The sequence below is a fragment of the Panthera leo genome, chromosome B1, assembly GCF_018350215.1.
Source record: "Panthera leo isolate Ple1 chromosome B1, P.leo_Ple1_pat1.1, whole genome shotgun sequence".
NCBI lineage: Eukaryota > Metazoa > Chordata > Mammalia > Carnivora > Felidae > Panthera > Panthera leo.
Genome location: NC_056682.1, coordinates 79,505,003 through 79,526,620, shown reverse-complemented (window position 1 = coordinate 79,526,620; position 21,618 = coordinate 79,505,003). Strand labels below are relative to the sequence as shown.

General features: G+C 36.4%; 1 protein-coding gene and 1 long non-coding RNA gene across 7 annotated transcripts in view; one reads left to right on the top strand and one right to left on the bottom strand.

Annotated features, from left to right (window-relative positions):
- LOC122217809 overlaps window positions 1-6,532 on the bottom strand; it is a 44,933-nt gene extending 38,401 nt beyond the window's left edge. For all 3 annotated transcript variants that reach the window (XR_006201689.1, XR_006201688.1, XR_006201690.1), the window contains exons 1-2: window positions 6,320-6,532; window positions 4,917-5,071 (exon numbers count right to left, since the gene is read on the bottom strand). This is a non-coding gene — a long non-coding RNA (uncharacterized LOC122217809). The remainder of the gene's footprint in view (window positions 1-4,916; window positions 5,072-6,319) is intronic.
- Window positions 6,533-6,616: 84 nt separating this feature from the next.
- The window catches only part of TMEM184C (transmembrane protein 184C), a 33,342-nt gene continuing 18,340 nt past the window's right edge, over window positions 6,617-21,618 (top strand). For all 4 annotated transcript variants that reach the window (XR_006201685.1, XR_006201686.1, XR_006201687.1 and 1 more), the window contains exons 1-4: window positions 6,617-7,332; window positions 13,674-13,804; window positions 13,903-13,939; window positions 14,680-14,885. Coding sequence is in view for 1 of the 4 variants with exons in the window: in XM_042935353.1 (XP_042791287.1) it covers window positions 7,114-7,332; window positions 13,674-13,804; window positions 13,903-13,939; window positions 14,680-14,885 (593 nt within the window). In the remaining 3 variants the exon portion in view is untranslated. The remainder of the gene's footprint in view (window positions 7,333-13,673; window positions 13,805-13,902; window positions 13,940-14,679; window positions 14,886-21,618) is intronic.

Here is a 21,618-nt window from a genome sequence, read left to right as displayed (position 1 = left end):
AGGACATACCAGGGTTCAAAAGACATAGCCTGCCTAGAGTAGAACCGGAAAGGTAGATCAGGGGCGCCTGGGTGGCTCAGTCCATTAAGTGTCTGTCTTAGGCTCAGGTCATGTTCTCGTGGTCTGTGAATTTAAGCTCCACATCTGGCTCTGTGCTGACAGCTCAGAGCCTGGAGCCTGCTTCAGATTCTGTGTCTTCCTCTCTCTCTGCCCCTCCCCTGTTCGCTCTCCGTCTCTGTCTCTCTCTCAAAAATAAGTAAACATTAAAAAAAAGAAAAAAAAGAAAAGAAAAGTAGATCAAAAGTAAAAAGGACAGCGCCTCAAGCCTCTGCATGCATCCTTATACATGGTAGGGCCTTTCACTCTACTGTAGCTTTAAAGAAAGGAACCTTGTACCCTATTACTCTGAATTTACTGCAGCATCCCTTCAAAATCAATGAATCTTGCTTGTAAATCAGTGAATCTTACTCTTAGTAACAAAACCAAAACCGTGATTTTTTCATTGTTGGTTGGGGACCAAACAACTAAAGTTCCCCAAATATTTAGTATGAGAAAGTCTACTAAAATTTAAATACTTCTCTAGTGAAGAAATGAATGAACTTTAAGATTCATTCAGCAATAATAGTCCATTATAGAAGTTTTAAAATTTACTCTAAATTAGGGGTTGGCAAACTTTTTCCATAAAAAGTCAGATAGTATTTTTAAATATTCTTTTCTTTTTTCTTTTTCTTTCTTTTACAACTCTAAAAATGTAAGAGCTAACTGAAAGCAGTGGGTATGTTCACATTGTTGTCAACCAATCTCCAGACCTATTACATTTTGCAAAACTGAAATTCTCCATCCACTGAACTAACATAATAATTCCTCGTTTCCCCTTGTATACCCGTGTGCATCGCAGCACTGGACACCGTTAGGGGATAGAAAGTCAAAAGGTCAAAGTACACACACCAATGTTCACAACAGCAATATTCACAACAGGTAAAGGTGGAAACCCAAATGTCCGTTGACAGATGAATGGACAAACAAAATGTAGTCTATACAGCCTTAAAAATGAAAGAAATTCTGATACCTGCTACATGAATGGACTTTAAAAATCATTATGCTAAGTGAAATATACCAGATGTAAAAAGGACAAATATTGTATGAATCCACTTACATGAGTACCTGGAATGAATTCATATAGACAGAAAGTAGGATAGTGATTACCAGGAACTGGGGGAAAAGGGAAATGAGCAATGTGTTAAACAGATACAAAGTTTCAGTTTGGGATGACGAAAAAATTCTAGATATGGATAGCAGTGACAGTTTCACAATAAGATGAATGTACGTAATGCCCTGAACTGTACACTTAAAATGGTTAAATGGTAAATTTTATGTTATTTTACCACAATAAAAAAAAAATGTAAAAACATTTCTTAGCTTCATGAGCCATATGGAAATAGACTGGAGACTGTAATTGGGTTGCAGGCCATAGGTTGCTCTGAATCATAAGACCCACTAAACAAAATGAACAAAATGACATGAAATACTTAGAAGTTTTTTTGAAGTCATTGTAATTCATTTTTATTTCAACATAAACATGTTAAACAGATTTTCACATTTAATATATTTGTTACACTTAAAAAATTATAAGTGTACCCAGTAACTTATAAGTGTAGCCAGTAAATGATTGAGAGAAGTCTCTTTAAGATGAAGTCAACTGATGCCACATTGGGGCACCTGCATGGCTCAGTTAAGTGTCCAACTCTTGATTTCAGCTCAGGTCATGATCTCACGGTTAGTGAGATGGAACCCAGAGTTGGGCTCTGGCTGACAGCTTGGAGCCTGCTTGGGATTTTCTCTCTCCTCCTCTCTCTCTGCCTCTCCCCCACTTATGCTTGCTTTTGTTCTCTCTCTCTAAATTAATAAATAAGCATTGGAAAAAAAAAAAAAAAAGACGAGATCAAAATGTATATAAGGACATACAGACATACACATAGAAATCAGGTATTACATGTAATATATACAGCTTTACCTGTTACAGATGTAGGGAGGTATAGAGGAGATAGAAATAAATAAATAAATAAATAAACCACGGTGTCTTTAACAAAGCTTAAAATGTAGCCTGAACAACGTGGTAGGTAAAGCTGAAACTTAATGGGCAAAAAATACTCAAAGTTCAGATTTTAAGTTGGATATTACAGCTAGTTCCACTTATATTTTCTTCCCCATTCATTTGGTACATAGTAGACCATTTTCCCTCCCATTTAGGGGAGAAGAGAAAATGGTACATTACAAAATCAAGCATAATGTAAAGACCTGCTCATATCCCTTCCCTACATTTGCAACCTTTAAATCTAACACTCACTTAACTCTTTCATTGGTTAGCATAATCTCAAATTCTGAAGGCAACATACTCCTAAAAAAGAAAACCCTAGACACCTTATGAAGGCTCAAAGTCAGCTCTAGGCAAAAAAAGAAAAAAAAAAAGAAAAAAAAATCACTCTAAGCAAGAAGCCTTTTTCCAATAGATAGAGTGCACATAAATATGGAGACAAGAGACATGGTTTCAGTTATCTACTCACTGGAAAAGAAGCGTAACAACCCTACACAGAGAAGTAAAATAATCATTTTTATTATGCTTATGAATTCTTTTTAAGACTTTAACTTTATTGTTTTTTCAGAGCAGTTTTAGATTTAAAACAAAATTGAAAGATACAGATAATTCCTATATAACCCCTAGCCCCTCCACACATGCATAGCCTCCCCATTACCAGTATTGTCCACCAGCATTGTACATTTTTTATCAAGGATGAATCTACACTGACACATCAAAATCACCCAAAGTCCACAGCTTACCTTAGGGTTCGTTCTTGGTGTTACACATTCTATGGATTTGGACAAAAGCATAATGACATACATTCATTAACATTATAGAGTATTTTCATTGCTCTAAAAATCCTCTATACTCTGTTTATTCATCTCTCCTTTGTCCCCGTCTGGGAGCCACTGACTTTTTTTTTTTTTTTTACTGTCTCCATAGTTTGTCTTTTCCAGAATGTCACATATTTGGAATCACAGTGTGTAGCCTTTTCAGCTTAGTAGTATTCATTTAAGGTTCCTCCGTGTCTTTTCATAGCATGGTAACTCAATTCGTTTTAGTGCTAAATAATATTCTGTAGTCTGAATGTACTGTTGTATATTAATCCATTTATTTAATGAAAAACATCTTGGTTGCTTCTAAGTTTTGGCAATTATGCATAAAGGTGCTATAAACATCAATGTGCAGGTTTCTGTGTGGACATAAGGTTTCACCTCCTTTGGGTAAATAGTAAAGAGTTCAATTGCTGGATCACATGGTAAGAGTATATTTCATTTTATAAGAAACTTCCAAACTATCTTCCAAAGTGGCTGTACCATTTTGTATTCCCACTAGCAATGTATGAGAATTCCTTTTGCTTCACATCTTCACTAGCATTTGGTGTTGTCAATTTCTAGATTTAGGCCATTCTAAGAGATGTGTAGTGGTAAGTCATTTTTTTTTTTCACTTTGCATTTCCCTGATGGCATATGATGTGGTGCATCTTGGCATATACTTATTTTACATCTGTATATCTTCTTTAGTGAGGTCTGTAAAGGTGTTGGCCCATTTTTTAAATGAGCTTTTGTTTTCTTATTGAGTTCTAACAGTTCTTTAAACATTTTGGATAACAGTCCTTTATCAGATGTATATATATATATATATATTTTTTTTTTTGCAATATTTCTCCCAGTCTGTGTCTTGTTTTCCATTCTCTTAAAATCGTGGATTCTTCAGGTCAGGAATTAGGACAAGACAGAGCAGGAAAGGCTCACTTTGGTCCACAAGTCTAGGTCCTCAGCTGGGAAGGCTGAAAAGGCTGAAGGGTGACTAAATGGCTGAGAGCTGGAATCTGCTTCTCCATTCTCATATCTGGCACCTAGGCTAACTGGAGGGCTGGGCTCAGCTGTGACTGTCAATCAGAGTACATTCAAGGGGTCTCCCTATTGCCCTGGGCTTTTCACAGCACATGGGACTCAGGTAGTCAGACTTCTTACATGATGGCTGAGAGCTGCAAAAGCAAGGGTTTCAACAGACTGCATGGCCTTTTATGACCTAGCCTCTGAAGTCACATATGGTGACTATGATCACTTTCTCTATATTCTCTTGTATAAATCAATCATAAGCCCATCCAGATTTAAGAGAAGACACAAAGTATATCTTTTCATGGGAAGGACATCAAAGAAGTCATAGCCATATTTTAAAACCACCAAGGGCATATTTGTATAGAGAGATGTGAAGACACATACCAAAAGGTTGACAGCAGTGCCCACCTCCCACATTCCCTCAAAGTGAATTTTATTAACTTATTATTTTAAGTCAGACTAACACAAACATATTCTCCATGGATGGCAAAATTCCATCTACCTATTTTCATGTAATATGGTAACAAACAGAAACTTCATTTCATCTATATAAACTGCATCAAGAATGAATAATGTCTTACTTTGGGGCCTAGTACCATCTGCCAGTTACAACAACTTCTTATCTTCCAAACACCATCAAGCTCAGATCCACCCTCAGGCTTAGACTAAGTCACATCCAGAAAGAATACAGAGAATACATATACCAGATAAAGTAAGTAGACTAGAATCACACCAGCATTATGATTGCTGAAATTGGTGGCCATTCTCTATCTCAGTAATTGCTAGACTTTAGGATCTCGTGGACCAAGAAAAATTTCAGAAATAAAATAAACCAAATGGGAGCAAATAAAGTTAGCAACAAATATTTCTTCAAAGAAAATTATTTAGAAAATAACTACTCTATAACTGTCATTGGATAAAAGAAATAGAATGAACAATTTCAATATAATGCACAATCCTTAAGAGTAAGTTTCACTAAATGAACAACTCACTATATTTTTTTCTTATTTCTCTGCTGATCTGTAGCAACTTCACCATAGATGAACCCCAGTTCACAAACTGGTGTGCAAAACTACTTGTCCATCTGACATTCTGGTCTCTTCCATCTCTTACTTTATTCTGATAGTTCTACAACTTTAGCTTGCTCCTAGGAAAGACAGACAAATAAGTAATTAAAACACAACATGAATGCCATAAGGATACAGGGAACAAAATCAAGAAAGTTTTCACAAATTAGGTTGAAAAAGGTTTGCCCCTGGGAAAGAATGAGGAAGACTATTAAAGGTGGCAATGACTGTGACTGAAAGCATAGATACAATCTACGTATGCAGTATATCCAAGGAAGATACATTGTGAATCAAAAAAGTAAGTAGTGGTTATACTTGATTGTAGAGCAAGGGTTACTTTTCTCTTCTATATTCTTCTATTTTCTGAAATTTAACACTGGAATATGCATAAATTTAATGATCGGGAAATACACAATTATTTTGATTTTGTAGATTACCCTTAGGAAGAAGAAACAAAAGGTCTATTTCCCTTTGAGAAAGCAGTTTGTATTAAAAGAGGCCAGGTTGGAAAATGGAGATGTTAAAGACTGGAGGATGGATGCAGAAATGCAGCTCTAGACTTTGGCCAGGGCAGATGACACTGGGGAAGATAACATTCCCTCAATGCCTCTGTTAGAATTCTAGGCTAGGTGTACTCAGACTGAGGCCTTCTTGTCCACAGTCATGAGTCAGAAACTCTCAGGTGGCAGGTGTGTCTGACAAGTCAAATGCTTAGTAGTGCCTTTGGAATCAAGAGACCAAAGTTGGAATTTCAGCTCTACCACTAACTAGCTCAATGAACAAAGGCAAATTACTTAACCACTTGAAACTTTTTTTTTCATCTGTAACATGGAGAACTGCCTACTTTTCTGGATTTAGATTAACTGATATAATGTAGGTGAAGAATTTAGTACAATGCCTGCCCCTCAGAACATGAGAATTATAATAGAGGACACATTTGCATATCTAATTGAGAAGTTAGATATTTGTTTGCTTTGTTGGTTTTAAAAGGCTTTAAGATCCTATTTGCCATTTGTTGTATAGGTTTAGCTAAAAGCTGTCAGTTGGAACGTCAAAACCTTTTGAAACTTAAATGTATGAGTTTTTCACACGAGTTCTAAATGCGGAAAGGATATTCAGTATTTGCAGTTGCTTCTAAAATTCAGCTACCTTTAGAATTTTCTGCAAAATCCAGAAATAATTAAGTAGCCCTCCAGTAGTTTCTAACAACTGATAGAAAACTAGGAGGACGCTTTCCATTCTTCTCTTATTCCACCCGCTCCCCTATCCACTCACAGAGAGAACAGGAGATTTCTATGCAAATAAATGGCTCAGTTATAAGGTCTTACCCAGGCTTTCTTAATGCTGGAATACAGTCAGCAGAAGAACATAGTAGGTGTCCCTCAAGTGTTCTCCATCAGTTCTTACAGCTTCCAGAATCCTGTTCACGGGCCTTTGGGGCAACCGGTACCAATTCCAACAATTCCTAACCATCTCCTCTCCTACCAACCTCCCACCCTTGCTACGCCTCTCTACAGCCCCTCCCCCCGCAAATGACCAATCAGAGAGTGTACAGTGAGGCGGATGGGGCGGGCCCAGTTTGGAGCTGTCGACGAATCAGCAACCTCAGACGGCGGGGGCGGAAACGGAAGCCCTGGGTTGGCTTTGGGTTCCGTTGTGGGGATGTCCCGTGGGAGTGAGTGAGGAAATCCTGGGGCCGGCAGGTTTGAGTCCTCACCTCCAATCTGCCAGCGAAATCGGGCGAAGAGACGCCTGCAGACGCGGGAGGGAGAAAGCTTGACCGCCCAAGAAAAGAGCAAGTGGGCAGGCAGCGGCGGGGCAGAACCGAACTGTATGCAGGGTCTTTAGGGGCCGGTCCTGGTCGGCGCCGCTCACCTCGAGGCCATGGTGCAGGCGGTGCTCTGGGCGATACCCAGGTGAGGGCAGCGGCTCCGCCCGGGTATTCCACCACCGAAAACTGGGTAGATGCGGTGTGGGGAAGAAAGGATGCTGCCCGCACTGCTCCCTGGTAGCACCCTGAGCGGCCGCAGTTGCGGCAGCAGTAGCAGCAGAAAGCACAACGCGGGCCGAGGAGGCGGCTCGAGCTGCTGGTAAAGTCGCCCAACAGCTGTTTCTCTGTAGCATGCGAGTTGACAAAACAACCAAAGAACAGGGCTCCCCATTACAATCTCTATCGAGCTCTTTTTCCTTGCCATTGGGAGCTGATTTATGCGGAAACATGCCTTGCACTTGTACCTGGAGGAATTGGAGACAGTGGATTCGACCTTTAGCGGTTGTCATCTACCTGGTGTCCATAGTGGTTGCGGTTCCCCTATGCGTGTGGGAATTACAGAAGCTGGAGGTAAGAGGGTGTTTCACCATTGGCCTCTACCCTTTCTTCTACCGTCCTGCCCGTCTAAGGTTGCCCATTTTTACCCTAGATGCCCCAAACTTGATATCCTGAAAATCAGGGCATGTAAATGAGCCCAGTCTTAGTTCATAAACCTGTCTGGTTTCTTGTTCACTGGTTTTCAAAGCGTGCTGCAGGTGGAACGAGGGCCAAGTCGAGAAAATAGAATATATTAAGATTGCTGCTTAGAAGAGCACTCTTTTGCAAGTATTCCATCAATTCCCTGAAAGTAAGATAATTTTATTACTGAAATCTGATCTGTTCAGATACTGGACTACCTTGAAAACCATGTATTGAATTTTATTAGCATTTAACTAGCTTCCTGAATTAAAGGGTTCTAGTTGGTTTAACTTTGTTGTTTGTTTTTACTTAGAAATTAGCTCTTAACCAATAAAGATTTTGCAAAAGTCCCTTGTATATTTTTTGATGTCATATTCTTATTATGACATCAGTAAAGTACTACAAACTGGAAGACCCCAAGGTAAATACTCAACTAAGATAGGTACTTTATAAAAATTGTATAATGAATTTTAAATTCTAAGTTAATAAAAACCAGCAAGTACTTTTATTTAGCAACCACCTATTTTATAAGAGCAATGGTGAGACAACAGCTAGTTTAGGCTTTTTGTTATGGAAATGTTTTTACATAATTAAACAAAAATGCATTTTAATATGCATTTGTTTCCTGTATGTTCACTAAATTATATTTTGTTGACTTTCCCATTTTGGCATAGCCCATGTAGTTATTTTTAATGTTCATATAATATTCCACTACGTTAAATATTTCCCCTTTGTTAGATATTTAGGTTATTCTCATGATTTATCAACCAGAATTCAAGTACAGACATTTTATTACAAATAGGTATTTCTTTGAAGTATTTTTTTGGAGTGTGGTATAGGAACTACTTTTAAGGCTAATAATATGTGTAGTATCAACCTAGTTTAAGACTTCTCTTAGTTGTTGATTAACTATAGTTTTTAAGTCCAACTTTTAAGGAAAAAATTAATCTGCAATCTCTACTGCAAACACCCTGAACCAAATTCTCTTCATGTCTTGCCTGAACTATTCTCAATTCACCAGCCAAAGTATCGAATTAAAACAAGTCATATTCTTCTCAAAGTTTTCCAGTCACTCCGAGTCCAGATTAAAAGCTAATATCCCTCACTCTGGCCATTACGGCCCAACATAATCTGACACTACCCCACCCAATCCCCCTCTGACTTTCTCTTCTCAATTCCTTGCTTCTACCACGGGGACTTTGCTCTAACATGTGGGAGTATGTTATCGCCTTAGGACCTTTACATTAAATGCTCCCCCTTTATGGCATTCTCTTCCCCTAGATGGTCTTCTCATTCCTTTATGTCCTTCAGGTCTTTTACTTGAATGTCACCTTGCTACCCTGTTTAAAAATTGCAAGCTTTCCTTCATCCCAGTGATAAATCAGGCTCGTGTTCTATATGGTGAGAGAGAGAAATCTAGCACTCACCTTCATGGAACTTAGTGGTAGAGATCAATACAACCAAAAAAAAAAAAAAAAGGCTATGGAAAAAACTAAAAAAAGATCTAATAAATGAACCAGCAGGCATCTTGAAAAGACTACTACCAGCTATAGAAAAGTGGAAGTGAAGGAAAGTTAGAAAACTGTTTATGGTACTTACGAGGTCATGGTGCCTGAGTTACAATGACTATGGCCCAAATCAGAATAGCAGAAATAGAGATGGAAAACTGACTTTTAAGTATCCTTGGCAGTGAAGAAACAAAACTGTAAAAATGAGATGTGTAAACTGTTTACATGTTTAGGGACAGGTTTATATGAAAAACATTTGTCTTTTAAACACTAGAATCACAATGCTCACACTGAGAAGTCAGTGGGAACTGAGATTGTAGAAAACAAGAAGTTTGTAAGAGCCCATCCCATGCCCATGGTGGGGCATGTACTCATTTATTGGAAGGGCAAGATGACCATATGCCCTCCTTAAATTATTTCTATCTCTTACTTGGCTGAGCATGTATAATGGAAGGTAAGTAAGTGAAATGCACACATAATACTCACTCTGCAGTCATTTTACCCTGCCTTATGTGCACTTATGCCCCGAGTAGCTACTCTTTCTGTAATTTCCCCCCTCTTCCCCTCAGGAAGATTGGGCCCACAGAGCACACTCTTATTGCACTCTGAACCAAATGTTTTCAATTGGTTCAGGTTCAGTTAACTCACTCCTGGATGCTTGTCTTCAATGGTTTTTTCTACTTCCAAGTTACCTTAGGGGGGGAAAAATTGTGCTACTTATCTCCTCCTTGTCTTGTGAACCAAAACAACCCTGCTTATGGCCGATAAGTTTAATAATGTTAAACGATAGCCTCATATCAATGTGTCTCAAGTGTGAGTAATTTATTTAGAAATAAATGTCAATTAAAATAAACATAATGATTTCTACAAATACCTAGTGTTTACTTATTTTATTACTTAAATATGTGGATACCCAAAATAGCTTTAATTTCTTATGCATATAGCTTTTTAGGTACCTCAGAAATTAAAACAGCTATAAAACCAATGATTCAAATTAATGGCATTAATGTGGACAGATGATGGTTTTAAGAAACTACCCCTTGCAATGTAAAAATGGTACTAACTCTATGATGCAAGGTATTTTTTAATTTGGTATCTCTATACTGAAATGACTCAGTTCTCTAGTCACTTGTTTTATGATCATTTGAAAAGAACTTTCTTTTTTACAGCACACTGAGGATTCTTGGCCTTTATTAGTCACAAGCACATCATTTTTCTCTTAGGTCTACCACCAAGTTGGCACTAAGGCGATTATAAAAACAAATGTGGGCATTAAAATTACTTGGCAATACTATTCTTAATTATCACCTTATAATTGAGAAGATCTAGAATATGCTATTATTATTATTACTATTTTAGGTCATCATTAAAATGGATACAGATCTTCCTTGGTTTACAGTGGGATCACATCCTGATAAACCCATCATGTTAAAAATATCATAAGTAAAAATGCATTTAATGCACTTAACCTGCCAAGCATCATAGGGACATAGTCTAGCCTACATTAAACTTGCTCATAACAGTTACATTAGCTTATAGAGGCAAAATCCTCTAACAGCATATTTTATAGTAAAGTGTTGAATATCTCAGGTAATTGGATACTGTAGTAAAAGTGAAAAACAATAGCTGTATGGGTGCAGAAGGGTCTCAACTATGATATTTAAAAAAAAAAATTTTTTTTTAATGTTTTATTTATTTCTGAGACCGAGAGAGACCGAGCATGAGCAGGCGAGGGGCAGAGAGAGAGGGAGACACAGAATCCGAAACAGGATCCAGGCTCTGAGCCATCAGCACAGAGCCCTACACAGGGCTCGAACTCACAGACGGTGAGATCATGACCCGAGCCGAAGTCGGACGCTCAACTGACTGAGCCACCCAGGCACCCCTCAACTATGATGTTTTAACTTTTGACTTTACAATGGTGTGAAAGCAGTGTACATTCAGTAGAGACTGTACTTCAGATTTTGAATTGTGATCTTTTCCTGGGTTAGTGCTGTGTAGTATAATGTTCTCATGACGCTGGGCAGGGGCAGCACGCCATAGTTTTCAGTCAACCATGCAACCATGAGGGTAAACATCTGATACATTTAAAGCCATTCTGTACCCATACAGCCATTCTGTTTTTCACTTTCAGTATAGCATTCATTAAATTACATGAGCTATGAGATATCCAACACTTTATTATAAGTAAGCTGTATGTTAGATGATTTTTCCCAACTGTAGACCACTATAAATATTCTGAGTATGTTTCAGGTAGGCTAGACTAAGCTATGATGTTTGGCAGGTTAAGTGCATTAAATGCAGTTTCGGACTTAGGGTATTTTCAACTATGATAGGTTTATCAGAATGTAACCCCATCACAAGTTGAAGCTATATCAGTTGTTTACCCTCATGATTGTGTGGTTGACCTGGAGCTATAGCTCCCTGCCCCTGCCTAGCATCAGAATAGTATCATATCACACAGCGAAAAACTCAGGAAAAAATCAAAATTCAAAGTATAGTCTTCACTTAGCGCATATGACTTTTGTACCAATGTAAAGTCAAAAAAGTGAAAGTTGAACTGTGTAAGTCTGGGACCATCTATACTCAATTTTAAATGAAATTGGACAGGGGTGCCTGGGTGGCTAAGTCGTTTGAGCATCCAGCTCTTGATTTCAGCTCAGGTCATGATCCCATGGTTCGTGGGATCTAGTCCTGGGTTCAGCTCTGCACTGACAGTGTGGAGCCTGCTTGGGATTCTCTCTCTGCCCCTCTCTGTGTCCTTCCCCCACTCATGCCTGCTTGTGCACACTCAAAATAAGTAAATAAACATTTAAAAAAATAAATGAAACTGAACCAAGCAAAAATCCCTGGAAAATGATTATAAAGACATTCCTTTTAGAATCTTCTTCTGCACGTACTCACTTTTCCCTTACTATTTTAATATCCAGTGTTTAAGACTTTTTGTATAGTTGACCCTTGAACAGCATGGGTATGAACTGCAGGTCCACATATACACAGATTTGCCGATAAATACAGTGTAAATGTATTTTTTCTTAAGATTTTTAATAGCATTTTCTCTAGCTTACTTTGTTATAAGAATACAGCATATAGTACATGTAACATACAAAATATGTGTTAATGGACTATTTATGTTACCAGTAAGGTCAACATTAGGCTATTAGTGGTTAAGTTTGGGGGAAGTCAAAAATTATATATGGGTTTTTGACATTTGTTCTCTATACTTTTTGTTTTCTACTTCTTTAATCTTTGACCCCTGTTGAAAAAAAATCTTGTTCAAAACAGTAAAACTAGAAGTTGTAGACTTCAGTTCTATTTTAATTAGCTGTTCAAATCCCAAAAGTACCAAAATTAAATGCCCACCTTTTTTCCTTTAAAACATTAGCATTAATGTACCCCTGCCTTGATGAGTGAATTCACAAGTTAATATAAAATTCATTCTCTAGGGCCCCACGGACAGAACAGAGGTTCAATTTTTTTTTTTTTTTTTTTTTTTTTTTTGGCAGAAAGTGAGTGAATTACTTCAACTCTACCTTAAGATGAGATAGTTGAAAGTGTATTTTTAGAAATTGAGTTTTTATAGGATAAAATATTGATCAGATACCTAAAAAAAGAAATTAGAGCTTTTTAAAATGTAGTATCCTGAGTTGATATTGTTATATGTAAGAGGGGTAGCATGTATTAACACTGTTTGCTTGGACAGTGGTTGTGACAATACTTACCAAATGGGAGGGTTAAAGACATAATGTGTACAAAAAAAAAAAAACAAAAAAAAACTTAGCAAAGTATTAGGCAATACTCAGTAACATGTTGTGTAGCAGTAAAATTCACAGAAAATGCAGGTAGAATTTTTACTTTCCAAACATAAAAGCAAAGGAATAGACCATAAAAAGATTTTTAGAACTTGTGGAAAAATTTTAAAACTTCTGTACATCCCCAAGCACAATAATCAAATATAAAAGACAAATAACAAGCTAAGGGAAAATGATCTGATGTTAATATTCTTAATGTATACAGCGTTGTTACAAAAGGCCTCACAAGGAAAAATGCTCAACGCCATAAGGAAAAATCATCCTCCTCCCTCCATAAAAGCACAGATAGACTGGGGTGTTTTTTTTGGTTTTTTGGGATTTTTTTGTTTTTTAGGTTTATTCATTTTTGAGAGAGAGAGGATCTCAAGCAGGATCCACACTGTCAGCACGGAGCTCGGTGTGGGGCTTGAACGCATGAACTGTGATGTCATGACCTGAGCCAAAATCAAGAGTCTGGTGCTTATCCGGCTGAGCACCCAGGCGCCCCTAGGCTGTTTTTTGAAGAAGAAGAAAACAAGCAACTAGTTATTTGGAAAATGTTGGGCCTCATTAGTAATTACATAAATCTAAATTTTAGAAATAAAAAATATTTTATTTAGGTCTTTCATTTTATTTTTTTTTTTTATTTATTTTTTTTTTTAAATGTTTTCAACGTTTTTTATTTTTATTTTTGGGACAGAGAGAGACAGAGCATGAACGGGGGAGGGGCAGAGAGAGAGGGAGACACAGAATCGGAAACAGGCTCCAGGCTCCGAGCCATCAGCCCAGAGCCTGACGCGGGGCTCGAACTCACGGACCGCGAGATGGTGACCTGGCTGAAGTCGGACGCTTAACCGACTGCGCCACCCAGGCGCCCCTAGGTCTTTCATTTTAATATCAGAGGATTTATTTTAAATATGTTCTTTTATTTTAGGTTGGAATACACACAAAGGCTTGGTTTATTGCTGGAATTTTTTTGCTGTTGACTATACCTATATCACTCTGGGTGATATTACAACATTTAGTGCATTATACACAACCTGAATTACAGAAACCAATAATAAGGTAAACCTTAACATATTGTGATTCTTTTACTGTTGTGTTCACTTGTTTCATAAATATGATGTAAACGGTTTTTAATTTATGCTTTGCTTTCCAAATAGGATTCTTTGGATGGTACCCATATACAGTTTAGATAGTGTAAGTATGTTTCATTTTATCTCATTAGTTAAGAACTTGTTTGATGATACAACAATATTTACAGAACGCTTAAGGTAATGAAAGTTTATTATTTGACAGTAGGGGTTAGATTAATAAGAAAAGTGAAAAGATTCACTTGTTTTTAATGTTAATAAAAAAGATGAAGTATGACAGAAAAGACGGGTGTTTTTAAAAAAAAAAAAATCTATAGCTGTTTTCTTTGCTGTATCTTTTAAAATTTCCGATTATGTGTTCTTAGTCCTTTAAAGAATGTAATACTTAAAATTACATTACATCCTTTTTATTTACTAAATTTTTTATTTGGGGGGGGGACAAAAAAAAAACCCTTCCCCAGTGGATTCTGGGGAACAACATGCAGTTGTCACAGATGACTGCTTTAATTTAATTAAATATAAAGGAAATGTCTTTAATTGTATTTTCGGTGATCATCTCAAGAAAAATTGCATGTTATATTAAAGAACCCGATGACAAAATAATTTAGCTTCTTTCTTCATATTCACTATTTACATGAATGTTTTTATTTACCAGTATCCAATATGTTTATTGCTTTTAAAAATTCATTTCACAGATTGGTAGCCCTCATAATTTTAGAAAGTTAGATGGAAATATGTGACAAGACATCTCAAGTTTAAAAATTAGCATTGTGAATACTATGAATTGGAATGGCAATTCATTTTATCTTAGCTCCAACTATTTTTAACCTCTCTGCTTTTTCATAGTGGATAGCTTTGAAATATCCCAGCATTGCAATATATGTGGATACCTGCAGAGAATGTTATGAAGCTTATGTCATTTACAACTTTATGGGATTCCTTACCAATTATCTAACTAACCGGTATCCAAATCTGGTATTAATTCTTGAAGCCAAAGATCAGCAGAAACATTTCCCTCCTTTGTGTTGTTGTCCACCATGGACTATGGGAGAGTAAGTATGTTTGGTTTTAGTCTTTTTATGTATTTAAACAGAATTTTTAAGCATCAGTCAGTTCTCTGTAAAGTGTGTTAAGTACTATGAGCAGGACAAAAAGTTAAGAAGAGTTCCTACCCTCAAGTAGTTCATAATCAAGTTTAAAGAATAATAAAACACATATTTATAATCCACACATACAAATTACTCTCATACATTATTCATCCTAAATAGCAAACTTAAAACATTGCAGGGGAAAAAAACCTTAGAAATCATTTAATCAACATCCTTTTACAATTGGAACCCAGGATCTACAGAGATTAACTTACTTGAGATTACATAGATAGTTAATGGCAAAATCAGGTGTAAGACCCAAGGAGAAGGTAGTCTAGGTGGGGAAACAGTATATGATATGAGATAGGAGCAACAAATAGTATTTATTCTAGTACTAGTACTAAATACTAGTACTAGTAATAGTAATAGTATTTATTCTAGTACTAAATACCAGTACTAGTACTAGTTAATTGGCCTTATTATATATCCATAGAGGACAGTAAAGGAAAATAAAGCCTGAAAAATTCAGTTGAAGCTAAGATTGCATTTTTTACGTGAATGAGCCATTTGATATTTTTCAACAAGGAAACATTTGACAATACCATTTTAGAAAGATAAATTTTGCAATACTATTCAGGATATATTAGAGGGAGGAAGATTCCAGAGATGGGGAAATAAATTAGAAGGTTATTACAGTGGTCCATTTGTGAGATAAGCTGAAAAGGAGGAATGAAATTGGAATAGAAAGGAAAGAGACTGGAACTGAAGGACTGGTAGGAGTTGATCACTGATAATGGAGAATAAGGTGAAAATTGAAAGTCAAGGTAACTGGAAAGATTTGGAGTTATAGTAATCAATGTAGATATACAACCTAGGGGTACATTGCCTCCCATGAGATACAGAACCATTTGTACAACATTGGGAATAATAGGTCTCACATTTGAAATGACAGGGAGCTACCTAGCTATTTTAAGTAATAAGCTCCTAATGTGTTCATTAACACACTCGATATGTATTGAGCACCTAGTGTGTGCCAGTATATGGATATATCTTAATGCACATAACAGATGTAGAACTCGTGGAACCAACATTTTGGCTCAGAGGTTTGGAATTAAATGAAGGCACAAATAATAAGAGTTACTTATATCAAGAAATGCTTTGAAGGGAAAAGAACAATAGTGTATGAAAGAGGATAGTAAGGGAGAAGTATTATAATTTGGGGATCAGGGGAGAGATACTGTGCTTAGCAACAAATACAACACAGAGATTTATAGCTAATGAGCAGATTGAGGTGGTCACTGGATGGAAAATTACTAAGAGGAGACATCAAGAGTAGGGGTTCTCTCTCAATAGACATAATCGAATTCTTACTAAGGGCAGGCCAAGCACTTACACATCAAGAATGGGAGATGAGGAGCTTGATTAAATATCAAAGGTAATCAGATATCAAGGGTAGGATGACTTAGCAGTATTTTTTGCTGAGACTGACTTAGATCAAGTCCAAGGCCTGAGAATGATACCTAGTTGAAAAGAGAGCTCAGGAGTCCTGTTAAAGTTCATTCAAGGAGAGAGTCGTTGTCAAATGAGAAGCCATTATAGGATGTTAAATAGAGGCCCTGGTAGGCCAATTTCATTTTCAAAGATTACTGCTCTTGGTAGAGCAAGTGGGCAAGGATGGAAGAGATTGCAGTGGTCCAGTAAATATGATGATGATAGTTCAGCTTTGATCAGGACCCTCCTCCTAATACTGCAGAACCTAAAATGAGGCTCTAGCTGTATCATCACAATTAGCTAGTTGTCAACTAAAACCCCAAACCTTTTTCAGACCATGCTACTGGCCAAAATTCCCCTGTGCTGTGTTTGTGTAATTGATATGTTCCTAATCACACAGTTAACATTTATTCTTGTTAAATCTCTTCATGTTGGTTTTATTTTTTTTCTGATACCCTTGAATTCTGACATCTGCTTCCTGAATAATGTCAGCAATGCATCCATAGTTCAGGTATTCTTTTCTTTCAGAGGATATTCAGTATTTACCAAGTCATACAGTTTGGAGGTATGGTTTTAGTAATAGTAAAATGTCTGCTGTGTATAACCACATTGTAGGTTACCAGTCTCCCTGTAGTAGATAACTAGTGTTACAAATCTGATCATTAATCAGGCTATTGCTGTTTAGGATAATTCAATATAATGCATTTGTTATAAAATGTAAATACAATGGCAAGTTTGCAGTTGTTAATTGATAAAAACTAAGTCTGCTTTTTATACTCTGTTTGCTGTAACATAAACAGCACAATGCGTTTTCTTTTAATGAACATTAAATTTTGTGTATATTCATGAGAGGAGGGAAAATAGATTACCTAATTGTTGCAGGGAGTATGGCCAGAGTCGCAAAAGATGAGTCCGCAAACAAAATGCAGTTAAGTGAAGGTCCTGACTCCAAAATGAAGCTTCTTTTTATTAGGATAATTGCTAAAAGACTACGTACATAAAGTCAGCTAAGCAAGTGTGTTAATCAATCTAATGGTTTAGTTTTTCAAGGTTGAATTTCGAGTTAATTGGTTTCTATAGCACTAGGAAGGGTCAGGTGTGAAGGAGGATCTGGCCCTGGACCATGTTAACGGCTCTAGTGTTCAGCTGTGTGAACGTATCCTAAGGCCTTGCACCTTCTCCAGCCCTTCCCTTTTGAAGTCTTTTCCTTTGATGCTTCTCCTGCATCTCCCACATCTAATGATTTAGTACACTTATGAAACAAATGTTTTCATGAAATGGTACTAATCCGTATTACATATTCTCTTCCTCTTGTTTAAGATTGCTGTAAGGTATATACCTTGTAGTGGAGTGCTAGGTCTTTAGATTTTGTTCAGCATTGTTAGCAGTAAATTTCCTTTTTTTTTTTTTTTTTTTTTTTTAAAGTATTTATTTTGAGAGAGACTGCGGGAGAGAGACAGAAAGAGAATCCTAAGCAGGCTCACACTGTGTGCTCAGAGCCTGACTTGGGGCTCAAACTCATGAACTGCAACATCATGCCTGAGCCAAAATCAAGAGTCCAATGCTTAACCGACTGAGCCACCCAGGTGCCCCAATGGTAAATTGGTTTCTGAAGTGGCAGTACCATATTAGTCTCCCACTGACAGTATAAAACACTTCTAGGGGCTCTGGGTGGCTCAGTAGTTAAGGGTCTGACTTCGGCTCAGGTCATGATCTTGGGGTTTGTGAGTTAGAGCCCTGCGTCAGGCTCTCTGCTGCCAGCACAGAGCCCGCTTTGGGTTCTCTGTCTCCCTCTCTCTGCCTTTCCCCACTCACATGCTCTCTCTCTCTCTCTCTCTCTCAGAAATAAACATTTAAAAAAAACTTTTAAAAACACACTTCTAATTGAACCACATCCTCACCTACATTTGGAATTACCTAGACTTCTTTATGTTTGCATATCAAGAGGGTGTAAAGTGGTATATTGCTGTGGTCTTAATTTGGATTTCCCTGATTAGTAATGAAGTTGAGCAACTTTTCATGTATTTATTAACCATTTATGTTTTCCTTTTCTGAGGAATGCTTGTTTTCTGTTTCTCATTTTTTTAATGGGTTGTCTGTCTTGTGGCTTCATGGGGATCTTTATATATTTAGATATTAATTCTTTGTTTAGTGTGTATTGAAAATATCTTTTCCAGTTTTTGGCATATTTGTCACCTTTATTAAATCTTCTGATAAATGGAAGTTTTGGATCTTAATATAGTTGAATTTATCTTATAGTCAATACTTTTTGTGTCTCATTCAAAAAATTGTCTCCAATTACAGCATTATAAAAACATTGTCCTGTGCTTTTCTTCTAAACATTTCAAAATTTTCCTGTTAAGACATAGAAACACTTAATGTTTTGTGTGTATGTTGTGTGAGGTAGGAATGCAGTTTCATTTTATTCCATTGACTAATTTCCCTAGCATCATTCTCTCCCTTCTACCTCACTCACCTCTCTGGCCATCTCTGTCATGTGTGAAGTTTCCACGTGTATGGGTCTGTTTGTGACTTTTTGATTTTGGTTTTTTGGGTTTGTTTTTGTTTTTGTTTTTTCCTGTTTTATTGGTTAACTTTTCTATCCCTGGACCAATTCCATACATTAAGCACTACAGGTTATTAATAAGCCTTAAAATGAGGGACAAGTGCGCTGACCCTATTATCTTGCTATTTTTGATTCTTTGCTCTTACATATAAAATATAGAAACAAGTTTGTCAAGTTGCTTGAAAAACCTCTTGGGTTTTTTTATTGTAATTAATCTTTATTGACATCTTTATGATTTTTTTAGTATTACCTATGAATATGGTCTAGGTTTCTGCATATTTAGCTCTTCATTTGTCTTCCAAAAGTACGTTTTTCTCATAGAAGTCTTGTACATCTTTGTTGACTTCATAAATGTATTTTATTGCTATTATAAGTGGAATCTATCTTAAAAATCATTTTAACTGCTTCTAGTGTGTATAAAAGCACATTGGGTTTGCATATTAGCCTTATATCCAAAAATCTTGTTACATTTTCTTAGTCTGTAGACTTTTTAAGTTCCCTGTGAAGATGTCCTCTTCAATTAAAGGATTTCTTTGATTTTCAGTCTTTATACTATAAATTACTCTTCTTACCGTGCTGGTATCTCAAGATACTCTTGCATTATTCCTGATCTTGAAGGGAATTCTTATAAAATATAATTGAATTTTATGTTTTTAAAGGTGTTTTATAGGCATCCTTTATCAGATAAAATAAGCTTTTACCCATAGCTTGTTGAATTTTTAATCATGAATAAATGATTAAATTTCATCAAATGCTTATGCTGTATCTATTGAGATGGTTGGTTTTTGCCTTAACCTGTTAATTTAGTGAATTAGATTGACAACTTTTCTAATGTTAAAACTTCCTTGCATTCTGAGAAGTGATTAAGATGTATTATCTGTTTTTCTACATCATGAGATTTGATTTGCTAATACTTTGTTTAGAATTTTTACATCTATATTCATGAGTAAGTTTAGACTATAAGTTTCTTTTTTACACTGTTCCTGTCTGGTTTTCATATCCAAGTTATACTGCCTGAATAGGTATTGCCTTTTACTTGTGTATCACAGGAAGAGATTATATACTATAGTTTGAAAGATTGGACCTGGACTTTGTGGGAGGATAGTTACAGAACTATTTAGGCTTCCTGTTGTTTCTGAAATCATTTTTTAATATAATTTTAGGAATTAGGCAGAATAAACAGTTTTTAAATGTACAGGCATGCATTAGTTTATATCTTCTCAATCTCTTCTGGATCTGTTGTTACGATTCCTTTTCCATTTCTGATGTTAAATTTAATATCTTTATTTTTTCTTTGAACAATCTTGCCAAAAGTTTGCCTATATCTACTAATCTTTTCAAGAAGTGACTTTTGGCTCTGTAATATACTGGTTTTCTCTTTGATTAATTTCTGCTCTGTTTTTACTTCCTACTTCCCATTTGTTTTGGTTTACTATCTTTTCCTAATATGTTAGAGTCTTAGCTCACTGATTTACACAGCCTTTCTTCTTTTTTTACTACTGCTTTGAAATTGTACATTTCCCTCCAAGTTTTACATTCACTGAATCCCAGGTTTTGTTTTTTTTTTTATTTTTTTTAATTGGCATATAATTGACATACATTATGTTAGTTTCAAGTGTACAACCTAATTATTCGGTATTTCTATATATTACAAAATGATCACTACAATATATCTAGTTAATATCCATCACCACACAAATCCCAAACTTTATATTTTTATTGTCATCCCATTTAATGTTTTTAAATTCCTATTGGGATTTCTTCTTTACTGTAATTATTCTGGAGTATTTTTAGATTTCCAAACAGGACTTTTTGGGGAGGGTTTTGGATTTCATTTTATTTATTTGCATTGCAGTCAGAGAATAGACTCTCTGAGACAGTCTTTGGAATTGGTTAAGATTTGTTTCATGCCCTTTAGTAGTACATGATCAGTTTTTATAAAGGTTCCCTGTGTGCTTGACGAGAATGTGTATTCTATATTAATGAGTGGCTTTGCTGTATATTCATGTGCATTGGGTCAATCTGTTCTTCAACTTTTCTATATATTTCTGTTGATTTTGACTACTTGTCTGTCATTTACTGAAAGAGATTGTTTAAATTCTGCCACTAATTATTTGTCACTTTCTTCCTGTACTTTGGTCAACTGGTTTATATATTTCGATGCTTTTTCTACTCCAACTAATCTTTTATTATCTTAAAGCTGTTTTATCTGATATTACCAGGTATCCCATCTTTCCTTTGTTTAGTATTTGCCTGGCTTATCTTTTGCTGTCTTTTACTTTCATCCTTTCCATCTCCTTATGTTTTAGATGTATCATTTTTTTTGAGTTTAGTATTTTTTAATTCTTTTTTTTTTTAATGTTTATTTATTTTTGACAGAGAAACAGAGCATGAGTGGGGGAGGGGCAGAGAGAGAGGGGGAGACAGAATCCGAAGCAGGCTCTGGGCTCTGAGCTGTCAGCACAGAGCCCGACCTGGAGCTCGAACTCACAGACCATGAGATCATGACCTGAGCCGAAGTCGGACGTTTAACCAGCTGAGCCACCCAGGCGCCCCAGTATTTTTTTAAATTCTAGGGGCGCCTGGGTGGCGCAGTCGGTTAAGCGTCCGACTTCAGCCAGGTCACGATCTCATGGTCCG